Genomic DNA, 19,578 nt, shown 5'->3' with positions numbered 1-19,578 from the left:
TGAGGCGTTTTGGCGCGCTTTTCAAACGGTAAACGAGGGGCGAGCTGATTGTGGTTTGGAGACTTTTTTCATACACGGTTAAATACAAGGGGGTTGACACTCGATCATTCTGGAATCATTCCAGTTTAATTCCAGAATGATTGGAATGATGAGAATGTTTTGCTCTATAGTATGAGTTTTTCATATTAGCGTGTAAACGTCAAAAAATCAAAACAAAGCAAACATGTTGTTTTCATCACACACGTGTCTTTAAACGATCCTGTGTTCGTTCCGTCGTCGATTGCGGCCGTGACGGAAACTGTCTCAAGGTGGACCCGGGTGAACCAATTCGGCTTGGACGCCCCGACACGTACTGATCATACTCGGAGACCTCGAACGGTGACCGGGGAGATGCGTCCGATTGCTCTGGTGGGGATGTTCCGCGGTGGAGATGACCCTGGCCAGGACGGCAGTGTCACCGGCAAGTAACAGTTCGCGGACGCGGATTCCGAACTAGCCGCATGCTGCGCGGAACACGTTTCCGGCCGTGCTGCCGATTGAATGTCCGTCGGAGGATTGCCGGGTGAACAAATCTGGTGACCGTGACGCGTGGCTCCAGGAGAAAATGATCCAGGAGCATAGCAATCGAGTTCCCGTGGGACACATTCCGCGCCTGTTGACCGTGATGTGTCGCGGTAAAACGCAGTCGCGGTCTGAATAAGTCCAAGAATAGCGAGACAAGCAACGAACTGGCCGAATTGGCCAAGGATGACGCGAATTGAGGGCAGTTTGACGCCGGAGATTTACGGCCATTTTGTCGTGAAGATGGCGCTGCTGATAGGAGATCACGGTGTGGCCAAGGCGCAGATGATGGGCTACATCGATCATGACTTGTCTGAACGCTCCTGTGTTGATTCCAACGTACGGCCGTTAGAACCCACGTCGCATCATCAAGCAGAACGTCCAACTGCCAGCCGCCCTGCTTTCCCGTTTCGACCTCCTCGGCCGCGACAACGATTTCGTCTGGCCAAACACATCACCCTCGTCCACAGCTACAGAAAGCCGCCGGTACATCGCACTGTGCAAAACCGAGCAGAAGACCACTCAGTAAATAACTTTTTACAAATGACTCAAATTTCGACCTTCGAACAAATCATTCTTTATTTACAGCGTCCAAACACGTCGGACAAGGTCTTCGTGCTGGTGCGGGAGTTGGCCGGGGCAAACAAGACGGTCAAGATTTCGGACGTGATGAAGCGCTGCACGACCAAGGGCTACAGGTCGGCAAGTCGGGCCAGAAGTATGCCTGCATCTAGGAATATGAATCCAGAAGGGAAAAGATATAAAATAAGAAAGCCAACAATTTAACACTGGTTCCAAAATAAAAGGAATGTAAGATATTTCAGCGTGACAGGGAGGGTGTGTAATCGTCATCCTCGTCCGAGATGTAAGCTTATTGTCTTCGCCGGCGACGCTACAATAACCAAGAACGAGTCAATCTTGCTGGTCGACGCCCTACGACCTCCGCGACTCCCTCTTCCCCGACCCGTATTGCTAGAATTGACCGCCGCTCTCGATCCCCTTCCTCCGCGATTTCCCCGACCTTCTCGGGACGTCGTCGGCGCTGATGGCGCCGTCTAGGAGCTTGACGTGGAATTGTTGCGGGATTTTGTTTTCAAGCCAAAGTCGTCATCGTCGTAATCAAGGAACCGCGCGGTGGATTTGGATCTCCGCGCTTTTGAATGCGAGAGACCAACATTTTGAGCATGTCGTTGTAGGTGTACTTTTCCTTCTCGTAAAACCCAGCCAGCACCTTGTCGATGTTGTCCTCGTTGATGGCGGCGGCGATCGCGTCTAGGTGGGCCATCGTTTGCCGTTCGTAGAACATGATAATAACTCCGCCGCGTCGTTGTCCTCGTAGTCGACCATCCAGCGGGTCAGCTCAGTCATACTTTTCACCGATAGCACCTCCAGCTGCTTGTCCGGATCGACCTCCTTGAACCGATGAACGACCTCCCGCGCGCTTTTCCGTCGCTTCTCGCTGATTCTGGTAAGCTTCGATCAGCGCATCGTTGTCCAGCGGTTTCAACTCGTCCTTCACCCGGGTAATCTTCCTCTTGAACGTGAACATGTCTTGAGGGTTCGCAATCCGGCCACTGTAACCCTGCTCCACCTCGATAACTTCAATCCTCGGCCGAATCAACGGAAACTTTGGCTGCTTCTGGTTCCCGGTCAACTTCTCCGCCGCAAAGTTTTGCACCTTCTGTTGAACGTCTCCCTCGTCCAGCTGCAACTCATCCGCGACCTACACCAAATTGACCGTCTAAAACACAAACGGACGAACCGTCTGCGGCTTGATCGGGTTCATCCGGAACAGATTTTTGTGAATGCTCAAAATGCCACAGCGCTTGTCGAAGGACTCCCCCTCCGCCAGGGAAGTGGCCACCGTCGAGCCGGGCTGACTGACGCCGGGTTCTCTTCCGTGCTCGTTACTCCAGATGATCAGGTCCAGGAATTCTGTCAACGACTTCTCCGGCAGTTAGTTCTTCGGCCCCCGATCGGCCCGGTTCTGGTGCAGCAAAGATTCGAAAACGTAGAAAATTGTTTCTGAATATTTATGTTTACATTAGGTTTTGACAAAGATTTTTTTGACAGCACGAGGTACACGGTAAACGAAGATTAACAAAGATACTCGAAATCGACTTCATTACAGCATCATTCCGATTTCATTCTGGAATCAACGGAATGATGGAACCTCGATTTTTAAGTTGCCAGCCGATCATTCTGGATTGATTCTGGAATGACGAGAATTTGTTTGATTTTCAAAACATGTTTACTTTTCCTTCAATACAATGACAGCTGCTGATCGCTAACACACAAAAACAAAATTAATTAGAAACGGAATAATCATGTGTATTCCAGCATCATTCCAGAATAATTCTGGAATGAGCAGAATGATTCGAATGAAAATATTTGATGTGTCAACCCCCTTGGTTAAATAAGTCGCGTGAAAAAGAAATATTGTACGATCAGTACCTAGCTGGACTCGGTCACTGGAAACGACCGGCGGCTCAGTGACCGACGAAATAGGCGGCGGGCCAGATGCGGGCATAAAAATGTCAAAATCTCTTCCCCCCTCACTTCGTCTCACCATCCAGCTGCAGATTTGTTGACAAACAAACGGAGCACGCGGTCGCATGATGGCGGCATCGAGCCAGAATTAGGGGTGATCATGTGATTAAAAATGAAAGTTTATTCAAGAAAAATAATATTTTTCCGACCGAATAAAAAAATTGCGAGCATGTTCAAACAATTATTCCTGATGTCGGAGAAGTGATAAAATAGCAAAATGTTAATCCATAATTTTTCTATAAATTGAATTTTTTCACTCCAACTGGGAACCCCTAGGTCTATCCACGACCGTTTCCAATGACCGTGAGAAGATGCCAGAAAATCCAGCTACGAGCTAAATCCACAATATAATGGGTAATGTTTTTTTGTGTCCAGTGTTGCCAGATCTGTTTCTTGAAAAATTGTTCGAATGATAATCGACATTCTGAAAATCGCACGAATACCGTAATCTGGGGTGAATCGGGACTACAGTCTGAATAGGGACAGCAGTTTTTAGACCACTTAAAGCTTTTAAATTTGGAAATGAATGTATACATTTTGTTGGCCTGAGTCTGTTCTATCCGAAACCAACCAGAAAAATCAAAATATTGTGCTCCAACATGGTTAAAACTACTGTCTCAATTCGCCCCATGTGTCCCGATTGACCCCAGTTTACGGTACCTACACACAAAAAAATATTATGGTAATGACAAAAGTAACTTACTTTTGAAATAATAAGTGGTTAAAATTTGCTACATTAAAAGTTTTTTTCTTGTTTTGAAAATGAAAACTTTTACTGCTACAGTTTTTGAAAATCTCATTGCTTACTTATTTAAAAGTTTTAACTTTTAATTCGACTGTATAATTTCTTTCATTTTGTCGTTCTCGTGAAACCGTGTACGTCTAAGTCCAAAATGTAAACAAACGTTTAGGTGATTCCGGTGGTTAGTGAGTGGTGGTCCACGACGTCAATCAAAACAGAACGCGTCCGCAGCCAGAACTTGGACGCGGATACCTTCGAAGGAGGATGGTGCGGAACAAGGTTAGGGGATTAGGGGAAAGTTCACGGAAAGTTGGTTTTCAAAAGGATGAGGCCAGCTTCCTGCCGGATCTGCAGCTGTTTCACGACCGAAATGGGTAAGAAGGAAGCTTGGGTGTTTGGTGGCGTTTGTATTTGATTTTGTATGTTTTTGTAGGACGCCGTTTATGCGGATGTGAATTTGCACCGGTTGTATTCGATAAAGTTAATTTTAACGGTGAGTGTAGGGTTTTCGTCCTTCAAAATAATGTAAACAATATAAATATATTGACCGGGTAATAATAACCCAAAACAGACTATCCCTTACTGAAGCGTGTACTTGGTTTTTGACAGCGCATGAAAAGAGGCGCGTGTTTATGTTTACGCTGTGAACAGTGGAGAGTGAACGATTGGCGCGGAAGTGTGAGTGTGATTGAATTGTGCAGGAACCGGTTGGCGGAATCCGGAGCAGGACACGACGGAAGCGGACATGAGGTCAGTGGGTGGTTGGGAGGTTAATGATCGGCAGCGATGGTGCTGCATCCGGAACGTCGTGTCTCAAGGAGTCCCGGTTGCGACTCTACATCTGGCGACGAGGATGGGATGGACCGTTTTTTTATCAGAGGGAAAAGAAGAGGACAATGGACCAGGTTCCGGGTGTCGTCAAATTATAAACGAGCGATTGTGTGGTAATTGTATAATTGATAATTTGATTCTGGTATTGAAGTGGTGAAGCGAGTGTGATTTCTCGCAAGATTGTTTATGAGAAGAAAATAGTAGAAATTATTGAAAGCGAAAGTCAAAGTAAAATGGTTGATTGTTTTCCCGGAGGGCTTGTCGTTGTTTATGATTTGATTCTTGACAGTTTGGCTAGAGGGCCTTACTGCAGTAGAAGATGTGCTGAGCTGGAAGGGTCATGGATCGAATATTTTGGTCGGGCTCTGGAGATGAATTTGGCTAGGGGGCCAAATGATAAAAAAAAAACTTAGCAAAAGCTAGGGGGCTCAAAATTGAATTTGGCTAGGGAGCCAAATGATCAAATGTTTGCAAGAGCTAGGGGGCTCTAGAGTTGAATGATTTTGGCTTGGGGGCCAAATGATTCAAAATTTGCAAGAGCTAAAGGGCTCTGGAGTTGAATGATTTGGCTAGGGGGCCAAATGATTTAATGTTTGCAAGAGCTAGGGGGCTCTGGAGTTGAATGATTTGGCTAGGGGGCCAAATGATTTAAAGTTTGCAAGAGCTAGGGGGCTCTGGAGTTGAATGATTTGGCTAGGGGGCCAAATGATCAAATGTTTGCAAGAGCTAGGGGGCTCTGGAGTTGAATGATTTGGCTAGGGGGCCAAATGATTTAAAGTTTGCAAGAGCTAGGGGGCTCTGGAGTTGAATGATTTGGCTAGGGGGCCAAATGATCAAATGTTTGCAAGAGCTAGGGGGCTCTGGAGTTGAATGATTTGGCTAGGGGACCAAATGATTTAAAGTTTGCAAGAGATAGGGGGCTCTGGAGTCGAATGATATGGCTAGAGAGGCCAAATGATCAAAAGTTTGCAAGAGCTAAGGGGCTCTGGATTTGAGTGATTTGGTTAGGGGCCAAATTATATAGAGTTTGCTAGAGCTAGGGGACTCTGGAGTAGAATGATGTGCTAGGGGGGCAAATGATCATAAGTTTGCTAGAGCTAGGGGACTCTGGAGTAGAATGATGTGCTAGGGGGGCAGATGATCATAAGTTTGCAAGAGCTAGGGGCCTCTGGATTTGAGTGATTTGGCTAGGGCCAAACGATTGAAAGTTTGCATGAGCTAGAGGGCTCTGGAGTTCAATGATGTGACTCTTAAATTACTCAATGTTGGCTAGCGGTTTCAATCTATAAAGATTTGCTAGATCCTGGGAGATCTAAATATCAGTGATTTGGCTTGGGGGCTAAATTTTGATATCGTGGAGAAACTAGAAGGCTCTACAGTAATATAACTATTGCAGAGATGTCATATGTCTTTTGATTGTCCGAGTTAAGAGGCACCTTAATTTATTTAAAAGAGCTAAATGTTTGACAAAGGAATTGAATTTGTACGAATTGATTCCCAGTACGTTGTTGTATTTAAGAGATGTTTCCTAGTCAAATCTGAAGTATTCAAAAGTAAAAGTGATTTCTCGATAGATGTATAATCGAGGCAACGGACGGAGTTTGAGGACAAAATGTAACTGAAAGATTTCCGAGTCAAATTCATTGACAGTGTTTCATATATTTGGCAGAAAAGGTTTGCTTTGGTTTGAGAGCCAAACGATGATCAAATTTTAATGTGCAAAGACTTGAAGACTAAACATTTGAGACTAGTGGTCGAATGTGGTTGGAAATATGACAAGAACAAAACGCATGCTGCAGTTTAAATCACTTTACTGCAATATTGATTAGACGATATTTGGTTAAAGGAGTTTGAATTTGAAAAAGGCTATGATGAAAATGATTCTACTCTTTCTTGTTTGGATATGTAAAATATTTTGAAAAAGATCGTTATGGTTAAAATTCCCACCAGGAAATATTTGTGAACCATTCAAAACATAATTGTTTCAAGTTTTCAAAGTGCCTTTTGTTTTGTTTGGTGTTTAAAACAATAGTAAGGTTTTTCTTCTTATCATTGTGGCGCAACATATGAAAGCAAGCCAGATGAAAGAAAAGGAAAGAGATGAGAGGTTGGCAAGTGTTGGACGAACGGTCCAAAGGTAGACCGAAGGTGATCCACAGGTTGATGGGTTCGAAGTGCATAGCAAATTTGAGTTAAAGGTTTGCAGCAGAGACCACCGAAGGTTGTAATGCAGATGATTTAGTGAGTTTTTTACATTCCTAATGTTTTGTGCCTAGTCTAAGTCACTGATCTAAATGTTTTATTAACATTTAGATATAGCTAGGAATCAAAGTATCAAAATGTTTTCCAGATTCAGAATTGCTAAAATGGTAGGTAACGATGGATCACGCGATGGATTGTAATTTTTCAATTGAAGTTGTTAAATGTTTGTCTGAACGAGTCGATTAAAAATAAATGTTCGGCGTAAAAAAAGAGAACTTTGAATGAATGATGTTTTCAATATTTAATTATTCAAGTGGTTTTTGTTACTTGTTGGTTTTGTATTTTTTTCTGTGATATGTGAAAGCATAGTGTATTAGTACAATGAATTATGTTTTGAGAAACGTAGAATTATGACAGTAAAAAATTGTATGGATCTAAGAGTTTTCATTTTTTTTTTAAACATTTTTAAGTTGATGGCCACTGACAGTCAGATCCCTTAAGAGGGTAAATATGCTCACTGGGAATACTGACCGGTAGGGGATGGGTTTCGACTAGCGGCGTGCTGGGTTTCTAATCCAGAGGTCGTGAGTTCGATTCTCGTACCGAGATGATGAACTTTAAATGTAAACGTAATTGAAAAAAAAGTATTGTGTTGTTTTATTGATACTTATTAAACATTATAAAAATGATAATGTTTATAGACATGACAATTTACTGATTCAAATACTAGTATACAGAAAGGCTGCATAAGGTTCGAAAACATTGATTGTGTTCTTGAATAAGTAAAATACTACATGTAAAATATACAAGATTGAGAACAGTTGAAATACGGGAGTACTGATGCATTTGTTTTGAATGGCTAAAGTAACGTGTTTATAAAGATCGGACTTATTCAGGTTCAGATCGAAAGTCGAGATGAGAGGTCTTGTATAGTAGTAAATAAATTAAAGTGTTATTTGTTCTATGATGTAATTGAAGGATTGGTGAACTTCAATAACCGTTCAAAAGTTAGTTATCATCTCAGTTTTATAAAATAATTGTTAAAAGGCTAATCACTCCTGATATTATGATGATTATGAAATCTTTTTCGATATTGCATTTTAGCGAAAATGATATAACCAAAGTAATTGCTGTTTAGCTCGGAACAGTAAAGTTCTCTTCTTCGGTACGGAATGAGTTATCGACTAAATTTTCAATCCAATGGTCGTAAGTTTATGAGTGATAACAAAAGTGATCTAGCTAGTTATTTGAACTGAAAATAATCAAACTGTATGAATATGTACGATTTTGAAATTTATTCAGATAATAAATGTTGAGATTTCATATCAAAGTGATTGACCAGAATTTCAAAACAGAGAAAAGATGAAAACATGGCCCAAATGAGATATACATAAAATATGAGTTGTTGAATTCAATGTAGTTATGAAATGATAAAGAATAAAAGAACAGTCTAACTACTAATGCAATTTTTGGTAAATGCGCTAGTAAAATTTTAAAAATGGTTTTCAGGGTTTGTTGTGTTGATAATAAATTAATGATTTATTTTTTTTTTTTTGTAAAATTTTTGAATTAACTCCGGGATCGATAAAAAAATAGATATTTTATTTTAAAGCAATTCAAATAAAGTAGGATGTTTAGCACATTCCATTGGTATGTTATATATGTAATATGATGACTTAAATCCATTGCAGCTTAAACAGATAAATCTGTGTGTCTTGTGTGACATCTTATATTGGGTTCAAAATTCTCAGAATTATTCTCATGAAGAAATTGGAGCATTGACTAAAAAAAATCGGGATAGAACGTAATTTAATGTTTTGATAGCTTGAAGTGTAGAGAAATCGTGAGAATGTATTTATTAATATTGCATATTGGTCATACGAATGGTTTGAGGATCAGTGAAGTATACTAACTGTTTTCAAAATTATTCAAAAGGTGAAGTGGGAGAGCGGATGAAGAACATAGCTGGTGAACTAATGAACATCACTGTTTCAAATGTGTTGAGGGAGATTGAGTGTTACTTAAAAAAAATATGTTTATTTTCACTTGTGTAGGAAATAACTGAAGACGATTTGAATTCTAATTTGTTTTGAAAATAAATAGTTGCATTCCGGCAAGTAATTGTGGCAGTTGATAAGGACGTTGATTTGTTTTGCCTTGAATGTTGAATTATCAAACTTGTTTACTAAGCGGTAAATAAGTTTGGGATCGCTAGATAACTGGTTGAAACGGATGTGTATTTTGCTGTGGTTTTGTTTAGTTTAACTCAAGTTTAACTAATGATAAATTATTGAAGCAAGTGATGAAGAGATTAAATATTTGAAATTGTCAATGAGAGTGAATTCAAATCCAACAAATGTTTTATTTAAAGGAAGATGGGGATGTAGGGTTTTCGTCCTTCAAAATAATGTAAACAATATAAATATATTGACCGGGTAATAATAACCCAAAACAGACTATCCCTTACTGAAGCGTGTACTTGGTTTTTGACAGCGCATGAAAAGAGGCGCGTGTTTATGTTTACGCTGTGAACAGTGGAGAGTGAACGATTGGCGCGGAAGTGTGAGTGTGATTGAATTGTGCAGGAACCGGTTGGCGGAATCCGGAGCAGGACACGACGGAAGCGGACATGAGGTCAGTGGGTGGTTGGGAGGTTAATGATCGGCAGCGATGGTGCTGCATCCGGAACGTCGTGTCTCAAGGAGTCCCGGTTGCGACTCTACAGTGAGGAGAAGGATCCGACGGAAGAGGGAAACGACGAGAAGCGATCGGAGGTGGTCAGCGCGGATGTTGCACTCGGTGCCGGCGGTTTACGACCATCAGCAGCATTATGTGCCGGAAGTGATGACGGGACAGTGTGGGATGTTCTGAGGGTCCGCAGTCCATTTCTCGGTGCGGGACATGTTTGACGAGTATTACATAAACATCCGGAAGAACAGTTTGCACCAGTTCTGGAAGAACCGTCTGTACGAAAGCCGCAGGTCCTGAAGCTGTCATACTCGGATTACTTCCAGAGGTTGGAGCGATATCCGACGAACCTGATCAAGAACATCTACCTGGAATACCGAAGAAGTCACCGGTGAGTATTGAGAATGTGTTCAGTGTCTAGCCAATTTAATTTACTTTCAAACTCTTTCAGCAACTCCCGCCCGCCAACTCTCAACTCGCGACGGCGCAGCTTCGGCCGAATGAACTGGCAACATCTGTGCCATTCTCGAAGGAGGACGATGTGATCGGGAACTATCGGTTCAGGCGCTTCACTTCCCAGTCGGAAAACGTCGACTTACCTTCCCGAATTAACACCTACACTGAAATAAATATCATGATTGCTGCTATAAGTTTCACTCATAGATTTTTGCAAAATGCTTCTGCATTTAACCGGTATATGCGCTGCACATAAACTGTATGAGCTCTGCATATACATGAATACAAATTCGAAATATGCTAACGCATATAGCACGAATGTTCACGACACATGAAAAGTATATGCAATGCTCACAGAATGAAACATTTGGCGATATGCACCCACATATAGGTTGTATGTGCAGAATTCTTAATTTTCAATGTATTTTTCTTTTGATTCTCAAGAGTTGTGTATTTTGTTTTCATTCAATATTCCTTATCTTGAATTGCTGCTTAAACTTTCTTCCAATATTAAAAAATTCTAAATGTATTGTTGAAATTTTTATTCAAATACATTTTTTTACACAATTTTGCAGGCCACCTTGTCCAGGATCTGCTCGATATCGGGTCGGCCGGCAGCACAGGTGGCATTCTCCCGCGTAGCATTCCGGCATTCCGTGGTCCTGTTGGACCACTTCCCCCATCGCGTGCTCCGCCGGCACCGGGTCATGTCCGACGTGCTGCCAAAGAAGCGCCCGAGATTTCCTGGGCCAGCATGGCCGTTGCGCTCAGTCGGTTTTTGACCTTCTGGTGGCCTTTCAATTCGGCACCGGCATGTAGATCGACGGCCTTAAATGAAAAAAAAACGGGCAGTTAAAACATAGAAAATCAACTAAATTCAAGCTTTATTTACCTTCTTGTTGCTATACCCGATCTCTACCAACGGGGTTCATCTACAGAACCTGACCAATCTGAAGTTTCGTAAGGAATCGGCCTCAGCACCGAAAGCTTTGATCATCTTTGATCCGGAAAACTTATGCTGGGTTTGCCTGGAAAATAACTGTTTTGAAAAACTAAATCAAGAAATTATTCGTCACAAACCTGTCCCGTAAGTAGACTTTTCGACGGATCGTCGATTCACGCCGTTTCAGACCCACTTTTAGCGACGGCATCGGCGCCAATGTCCGCCAGCGAGAACCACTTTTTACACTTTTGCGGGAGATCCGGTTGAAAGAGCCGGACTGGAGCAACTGCGAATAAGAAAATGTGACAAACATTTTTTCCCAATTTTTGCCATCTTGTTCAGAGAAAAACGTTTGATACACGCATACCGAGGCGCATACATAATTGTTGTGAGCATTGCATATAAGTTTTATGTATAAAAGCATACTGCAAAAATCTATAGTATCGCGCACACACAACTTATATGCAATGCTCACAAAGTGTATTTGCGTAAACAATATTTTTTGCTAGGAAGGAAGCAAACTCGGTTATGTGCGATACGCATATAAAATCTATGAAGATTGTTACTCAAATTTATATGTGGAGTACATGAGGTTCAATATGACTACTCATAAGTTTTAATAAGCTGATTTGAGATACAGTCATGTGCAGTTGGCATATATAACCAATCATGATTTTAGTTTCCGTGTAATGGCCAACTCCTCCAAGCCTGTCCTGATGATGGCCGGCAACGAGACCACCCTGTTCTCTACATCGCTGTCGCGCTCCAAAATGTAGGCCGCGATGTTAAGCAGCATAAGCAGCAGTTTTAATATTAAAATTAAAATAAAAATAGAAATAAAATCCATAACATTTTTCGAAAATCATCACTGTAATGTTAAATGTTATTTATTGTGGTTTGGTTGAGCGTTTTAGCAGAATGCATTACTATGAATACAAAGAGACGAGTTGTTCCAACAACTCGTCTCTTTGTATTCATTGTTATTTATTGTTGCCATAAAAAGTTTCTTCTTATAATAAAAATAAAAAACTTTTACCGATACAACGATTTTGTTCCAGAAGTGCATGGTAGTATCAAAAACTTTCCAACTTTTAAATTAAAAAGTTTGAACTTTCTACGAATATTCACCAACGCGAACTTTTAATCCAACGAACGATCTTTTTAAATTTAGAGTATTTTTTCTTTGTGTGTAAAGAAGTGTAATCGTATTAGAAATGAAAAATGAGTAGAGGGAGGTGAGAAAAAGACCACAGAATTTCACGGAAAATGTAGATAATATTGTCGCTCTGCCACTAAACCTAATCGAGCGATTTCCACTCTCGCCGCACTTTTTCTCAACGCCTTTTTCTGCCAAGCTTTATTTGGTATTACCCGATCAGAGTGTAGCCAAGTTTGTTGTGATTCCTCCATAGAGCTTTATGACGTTTCGCATACGAAACGCCTGACAAAATTTAACCTCACTTTATTTTCGTGTACGTACATGCAATACATACGCACGTAGATTACTCTATGTTGTTTTGATTGGCGAAATTTGTTGTCGAGGGATGAAACATTTTTTTGTTTATTTAATAAAAAAACAAATAAAATATGTACTATTTTTATCTACATAAATGCCCATCATTTTCATCCAAAACATCCAACGGCAACACGCAAGCACTGATGCTATTTATTTTGCAAAAAAATGCGGAGAGAAAAAGTGCGGCGAGAGTTGAAATCGCTCGTTTCGATTTGGTGCCAGAGCGACAAAATGTTGTCAGTGACGTTTCAGCACAACATATCGTTACACTCAGAAATGAAGTTGATAAGTTTGCGAAGCGTAGTGTCGGAGAAGTCGCCGCAAAAATTCGATTTATTTCCGAAACCACAATAAACACTCAATTCCCGCTGGTTGGTCACTTCGACGGTAACATTTCAAAAGGCATCATGTACATTTTGCCACTTTCTGGGTTATTGCATATTCTAAAAGTACTCCTAATAAGCTACCTCTCCACCAAAAATGAGCAAAAGTTACTTCAGTAAAGTCTGTTTAATCATGATTTTAAATAAAGTAACATAAACAAAATCTCTGCCATCAGCAGTCCCTGTTTATATAGCACTGTCAACCTGTCAAACAAAAGACTACATAAACCTCGTGACGAAAAAAAAGCATCATGAACAAAGTGCCATGTACATTCGGCGCAGAAAAACGAATCATAACAAAGCGCCCCCCTTAATGACAGCAGGGTGATATAGACGTTGGTGATTTCAAAAGGAGTTATGTTTGTTTTATTCAAATAAAATTACGGAAATGATGTTTTATTGAATTTGGATGATCAAGTATCAATAAAAGCAACGTTTTTCATCGTTTGTTATTATTAGAACATCTTATTTTGCTTTCATATTAAAATGGGAATTGAAAATGGATGCTCAACATTCAAATGCGTTTTTCTCAAAACGTATGGTTTGTACATGATGCTTTTTGAAATGTTGGCGTCGACTTTTTCGTTTGCCACTTTTTTAGTTTGTACCCCGTTGGTTGGTCAAAGTCAAACCAAAAAGTGACGAACTGTCACTTTTTACACGGCGCTCATCACACTATCCAAACAAACGTTTGGTAGTTGGTGTGAACTCTGTGTAAAAGGGGTGTCAAACTCGGTGTCAAACTAAAACGTGAACTCGTTCGTTTGACAACAGTTGGTGTCAAATCATCGGGGTTTGAGTGTATATTTCTGAGTACAACGACTTTGATCGATTGCAAAGGATTTAAAATGAATGTTTAATTCAATTTGTGAAAAGTAACTTTGCGGCACTTCTTAATAGAAAGCATCGAGGGATGAGACACAGTTAATAATTTCGGAAAGCATCCTATAGTCTTTCTTGTATGGAAATTGACCACGAGGGATGGGGGGGGGGGGGGGGTCGACTTTCGAAAAAGTTTCCACGTGGTTTATGGATGGTCCCTCAACGATGCCAGATTATTTTATGACAGATCTGTATTTTCTTAAAAATAAATCTGTATTTTATCTGTATCATGTCAAATTTGGAGCCATGGAAGACATTGTTTAATTTTTAACAGTAGATTTAGGCTTTTTAATCATATTAAAGCATAATTCAATCACTAAATTGTTGAAATTTTCAAACAAAATCACATTAAAAAAATCTGTATATACAGATTTTTGTGATTTGTGGGATCGAAAAATCTGTCAAATACAGATTTATCTGTATATCTGGCATGGCTGGACTCCCTTGATAGCTCGCACGCAGAATTCAGATAACCCAGATCTGCGTTAAAAAATTACACAGATTGTGGAACAGTTCCGGCTTTCAAAGCAATATTTAACTGGAATCGGTCCCATTGCATAGAAATGTAAGATTTTTTTAGTTTATTTTAACCTCTCTTTGTTTGCAGTATTTTAGGATTACTCGGAAGAAAACCTCCGTTCCCGTTGATCGTCTTGCATTCACACCACGATTCACACCGATTCCGCTTGAATGCGCCAACTCGGAACATCTCCGGACTGAAAAATCTGGTGATTTAAGGTTAGCGGCATTACCTCCCGTGGAAGCTGCTCGCCGACAGGAAGACATTTAATACCAGGTGTCTTTCGTGACGACGGTGAAGCACCCTTTAAAATGATTTTTAGTCTATTTTTTAGGTAATGAAATGTATTAGAGTAACCTGAAGTAATAAATAATGGCATCATGTTCCTTTTTCATTAACTTTTAAATTAATTCTTAGTTCAGAACAAGAAATTAATGAAATTTTCTACACAGATTGTCAGTTCAAAAATTACATAGATTTGACAAACAACGGTTGTACACAGATCTGTGTACAAGGCTTCTACATAGATTCTGTGTATTCCCGGTTTTGGGCGATCTGGATCAAATTTTACACAGATCTGTGTTGTTTGGATTTAGCGTGTGGGTCCAGGCATGCCAGATTTTGAAGATTTTCGGGCACATCACAAAAACGCAAATGAGTTTAACTTGATGGCAAAAAAATATTTTACAAATCTGTTTTTGGCAAAAGAAGCAAAACATTGTTATCTTTTTCGTGATTAGTTCATTTAATTAAAAACATCGAATAACATCCCAGTCACGAAATATTCTAGCAGAGCTGGTTCTGTCAGAATCCTGCTAGAACGGTGGAACATTTCTGCTAGAATGCTGTAAGAATATCCAGCTCTGTAAGAAGCCTGCTAGAATCCTGCTAGAACGTCATGACTGGGATGGCAAAACAATACGCTTGAGCATTGAGCCTGTGCTCGAAAATCTTCAAATGTGGCATTCCTGTGTGGGTCATTCGCACCCGCCTGTTTTGGGTAAATCGAAACAAAATCATACCAATCTCTTTTAACCGTGTTCAATCTTTGATGCTGAAAATACAGATGGCCCACTGTGAGAATTAAATTTTGTTTTTGACAGCTATTTGTTTTGATTGAACACGAAGACGATTTAAAACTAAATTTTCCTCGAAAGAAGTTTCGAAAGTGGTTGAATTCAATTTTGTGAAAGAAAACTTGCATTTATTTAACTGGTTAACTGTAAGTTTGTTAAATAGTCAAAAATGAGTGGGGAAAATTATCGCAGTGCGACGAAATGTGAGTAATGTGCCGTTAGCATTCACAAATCAAAAAAATAATTTTCTTTTATCAAAACCAGCGCACGACCCTGGCTGGAATGACCCCCCCAAGCTGAGCTACGCCGGAACCGGCACCCCACCACCCACCAAACTCAACCTCAACAAGCGGGTTGCCTTTCCGCTGGCCACATCCGCAGCGGCTACCACTCTTCCTCCAATGACAGCTGCCGGTGCAAGTTCATTGCCTCAGTTTATTCCGGTTGCCTATTCCGGACCACCTGTTGGTGGTGTCGGTCTCCCTCCAGCGATGGTGGGGCCTCCTCCACCGGTGGCGGCAGTGGGAACACCTCCGAAAGTTGCACAACCGGGTTCGACGGAGGTCGAAACGGATTTTCCCTCTAACGAAGAAATGAAGCAACTTGTGGAGCGGACATTCCGGGACTTTGTTGAAAAGCTTGACAGTTCGACACAGGCTGGAGTGCAACGAAGACTGGATCAGCTGGATTCCAGCTGGAAGGATCTGGGGGACGCATTAATCAGGAAGTTGTTTCGCTTTGCGAGAGGTAATTCAAACTCATCAAGATTTATTTTGAATTTACGAAACATATTTTTTGTTTGCAGCACTCACGGACGGAGATTCAACGTTGGCCAGTTCCATTCACCGGTCTATCATTGTGGATCACGGAAAATTGAGCGTTCAATGGGCACCGGCTTTGCGACAGCTGATGTTGACCCTGGAACCAAAAACAACTCAGCAGGAATCGGCCGCGGAAGGCATCATGAAGCCCATTTGATTAGGAGTTGTTTTTGATTTCTTGTGCAATTCAATTGGTTTATGTTTCAATCAAGTCCAAACACAAACAAATTGTGTTTGGTTTGGTCATGTTTTGCTGTTTTTGCGATTGTATTGCTTTCTATAATGTTGTATCGCATTTATGCAGACTGAGAGAATAAAATTCCTTTTCCAAAAGTTTCTTGGAAAAAGATTCGTGTATAGGGACAGGGGGGGCAGAAAGGACCAGGGGGCAGAATGGGCCACCCTTGGTTTTGGGCTTTAGAATGGATTTAGACCAATTGTAAGGCAAGGGTCTTATAAAGGACGTTAAATAACTTCACCATACCGAAAACGACGTTTGAATTCATTGTATTTTTCGAATTATGAGCAAAAATTTAAATTTATTGACAAAACTACGCAAATGTTGTTTATTTCGAGGTTTTTAAATAAGCTTTCTGAAAAGTTGGATTGTTTGAAAAAGTTTGCTCAATGCTTATAACGTTACTAGATGTTACTACCAAAGTATACAAACAACAACGGAACCTTCAAATCATTTAGAGGCTAGGTGGTGGAAGTGTTAAATTAAAATCCACTTGAGGGCAGAATGGACCACCCTTATCCTGCCTTATAAAAACAATCAAAAGTTACGAAAATTTGAGCTAAATGGATTATTTCACTCCTGGTAGCTTCACAAATAACGTTTAATGCAACATTAGCTGATTTTTTAGTTGTTTTGAAGATTATTTGTAAAAATAGTGTCCTTTTTCAACATATTAACACTATTTTAAAAAATCTTTGTGACTATTTTTATTAAAGTGGTCTATCTTCATGGAAACTATGTTAGAAACGTACCTTAATTCATTTCTTATCTCCCTTCAACGTTGTATTAGACAAAATGGCTTGTTTTCTAAGGTTTCTGCCCGCACCCTGGAAAAAAGTCGAAAAAACTTTTTTTTAAAAGTGGCTCAAAAACAGTTTTAAGCTAAAAAACTTCATCAACCAAGTATTTTTATAACATTGAAGGGATCATCCCAAAGCATAAGCCTACTACACTGAATTCATAAGTTTTCATGTTTTTCTATGGTTTTTGGCGCATTTTACTTAGGCGGGCCATTCTGCCCCCAGGGATTGATACCTAAGAGCATACAATGGCACTTTTCTTGTTGGGTGCTCTTCGGTTGACATTCATGTAAGGAACATCCTGGAAGGAGCGCAACTAACTACATCCGTAGTTCTGTTAGATCATTCGAATTATCTTGATCAGAACAGTACAGCTCTGGTTCCTTGCAAGTGTCCTATTTTCTTACCTCCACGTTGGCTTGGTTTTCATGATGACCTAGCTGGTGGCCTGTGGAAACGGATCGTAAACCTTTGACCAGCGAGGGTCAGAGTCGAGACGGCTGAAAGAAAGGGGCGCAACAATGTGGAAATGGGAAGTGTGCTGAAATCAATCCCACTTGCGCGCTTAGAGGTTTTTTTTTTTTTTTTTTTAATTTATATTTATTCAGTTTTTCTTTTCCATGTACATTCATTCAGTTAAAATATTATTGAGTGTCCAATCACAATCGATGACTTTTCACCTCAATTTTAAATACCAGCAACTTTCATTTATTCATGAAATATTTAGCTTTCGCTATTCAGTGATTTCAAATGTAGGAGGTCCTACAAGTACAAAAGGGAAAAGGGATACCTTAAAACTAACTTATAAACTATATAAAGAGCGGATCAATGCAGCTGAAGACTGCAATGATTTTTGTCGAAATGCATCAATTATCTTATTGGACATAACATCCAAAGTGTCAACTTCGGCTAATTGATGAAGTTCACTGGTGCTATACCAGGGAGGAAGTTTCAGAATCATTTTCAGAATTTTGTTCTGAATCCTCTGAAGTTTTTTCTTCCTGGTTAAGCAACAGCTTGTCCAGATCGGCACAGCATAAAGCATGGCAGGTCTGAAAATTTGTTTATAAATTAACAGTTTATTCTTGAGACAAAGTCTAGAATTCCTGTTTATAAGTGGATACAAACATTTAATATATTTGTTACATTTTACCTGGATACTTTCAATGTGATCCTTGTAAGTAAGGTTTTTGTCAAAAGCAAGTCCAAGATATTTCACTTGATCCTCCCACTTTAAAATTACCTCATTCATCTTTATAATGTGATGACTTTTTGGTTTAAGAAAATCAGCCCTTGGTTTGTGAGGGAAAATAATAAGTTGAGTTTTTGCAGCATTTGGAGTAATTTTCCATTCTTTCAAATAAGAATTGAAAATATCCAAGCTTTTTTGTAATCTTCTTGTGATGACACGAAGGCTTCTACCTTTGGCGGAGATGCTTGTATCATCAGCAAAAAGTGATTTCTGACATCCTGGGGGCAAATCAGGCAAGTCAGAAGTAAAAATATTGTATAAAATTGGACCCAAAATGCTTCCTTGAGGGACGCCGGCACGTACAGGTAGTTGATCAGATTTGCTGTTCTGATAACATACCTGCAGAGTACGATCCGTCAAATAATTTTGAATAATTTTCACGATATAAATCGGAAAATTAAACCTTTTTAATTTCGCAATCAAACCTTTATGCCAAACACTGTCAAATGCTTTTTCTATGTCTAGAAGAGCAGCGCCAGTAGAATAGCCCTCAGATTTGTTGCTTCGAATTAAATTTGAAACTCTCAACAACTGATGAGTAGTTGAATGCCCAAGGCGAAATCCAAACTGCTCATCAGCGAAAATTGAATTTTCATTAATGTGTGTCATCATTCTATTAAGAATTATTCTTTCGAATAATTTACTAATAGATGAAAGCAAACTAATGGGCCGATAGCTTGAGGCTTCAGCAGGATTTTTATCCGGTTTCAAAATCGGAACTACTTTGGCATTTTTCCAACTACTGGGAAAATATGCCAAATCAAAACATTTGTTGCAAATTTTGACCAAGCTACTTAAAGTTGCTTCAGGTAATTTTTTAATTAAAATGTAAAAAATGCCATCCTCACCAGGGGCTTTCATATTTTTAAATTTTTTGATAACAGATTTTATTTCATTCAGATCCGTATTAAAAACATCATCTGATGAAAACTCTTGTTCAACAATATTCTGAAATTCTATTGAAATTTGATCTTCAATAGGACTCAAAACATTTAAGTTGAAATTATGAGCACTCTCAAACTGCTGAGCAAGTTTTTGAGCTTTCTCCCCATTAGTTAATAGAATATTATCACCATCTTTTAAAGAAGGGATTGGTTTTTGAGGTTTCTTAAGAACC

At 39.9% G+C, this 19,578-nt stretch overlaps 1 protein-coding gene, 1 long non-coding RNA gene and 2 pseudogenes across 2 annotated transcripts; 2 read left to right on the top strand and 2 right to left on the bottom strand.

The window, feature by feature from the left end:
* Positions 1-91: 91 nt before the first annotated feature.
* Positions 92-1,348, top strand: LOC120412536 (DNA replication licensing factor Mcm7-like; annotated as a pseudogene).
* A 61-nt stretch (positions 1,349-1,409) lies between these two features.
* LOC120413517 (double-strand break repair protein MRE11-like) lies at positions 1,410-2,687 on the bottom strand (annotated as a pseudogene).
* A 5,343-nt stretch (positions 2,688-8,030) lies between these two features.
* LOC128092756 (uncharacterized) lies at positions 8,031-10,133 on the bottom strand. Its single transcript, XR_008211979.1, has 2 exons — positions 10,010-10,133; positions 8,031-9,942 (listed from the first exon to the last, which is right to left on the bottom strand). It is a non-coding gene; the product is annotated as an uncharacterized LOC128092756 (long non-coding RNA).
* A 5,262-nt stretch (positions 10,134-15,395) lies between these two features.
* LOC120412545 (steroid receptor RNA activator 1-like) lies at positions 15,396-16,530 on the top strand. Its single transcript, XM_039573042.2, has 3 exons — positions 15,396-15,553; positions 15,615-16,097; positions 16,156-16,530. Exons 1-3 carry the CDS (start codon positions 15,520-15,522, stop codon positions 16,326-16,328), a joined length of 690 nt encoding a protein of 229 aa, XP_039428976.1. The 5' UTR covers positions 15,396-15,519; the 3' UTR covers positions 16,329-16,530.
* Positions 16,531-19,578: the final 3,048 nt, after the last annotated feature.

The sequence above is a fragment of the Culex pipiens genome, chromosome 1, assembly GCF_016801865.2.
Source record: "Culex pipiens pallens isolate TS chromosome 1, TS_CPP_V2, whole genome shotgun sequence".
Lineage (NCBI taxonomy): Eukaryota > Metazoa > Arthropoda > Insecta > Diptera > Culicidae > Culex > Culex pipiens.
Note: the sequence above shows the minus strand (reverse complement) of the source record. Positions and strands in the feature narration are given on the sequence as shown.

Excerpts from the sequence above, each read along its gene's own strand:
- LOC120412545 (XM_039573042.2), top strand. The coding sequence starts at position 15,520 with ATGAGTGGGGAAAATTATCGCAGTGCGACGAAAT. Across the intron at positions 15,554-15,614 it reads TTATCGCAGTGCGACGAAAT|CGCACGACCCTGGCTGGAAT; the intron begins GTGAGTAATGTG and ends TATCAAAACCAG. Across the intron at positions 16,098-16,155 it reads GTTGTTTCGCTTTGCGAGAG|CACTCACGGACGGAGATTCA; the intron begins GTAATTCAAACT and ends TTTTGTTTGCAG.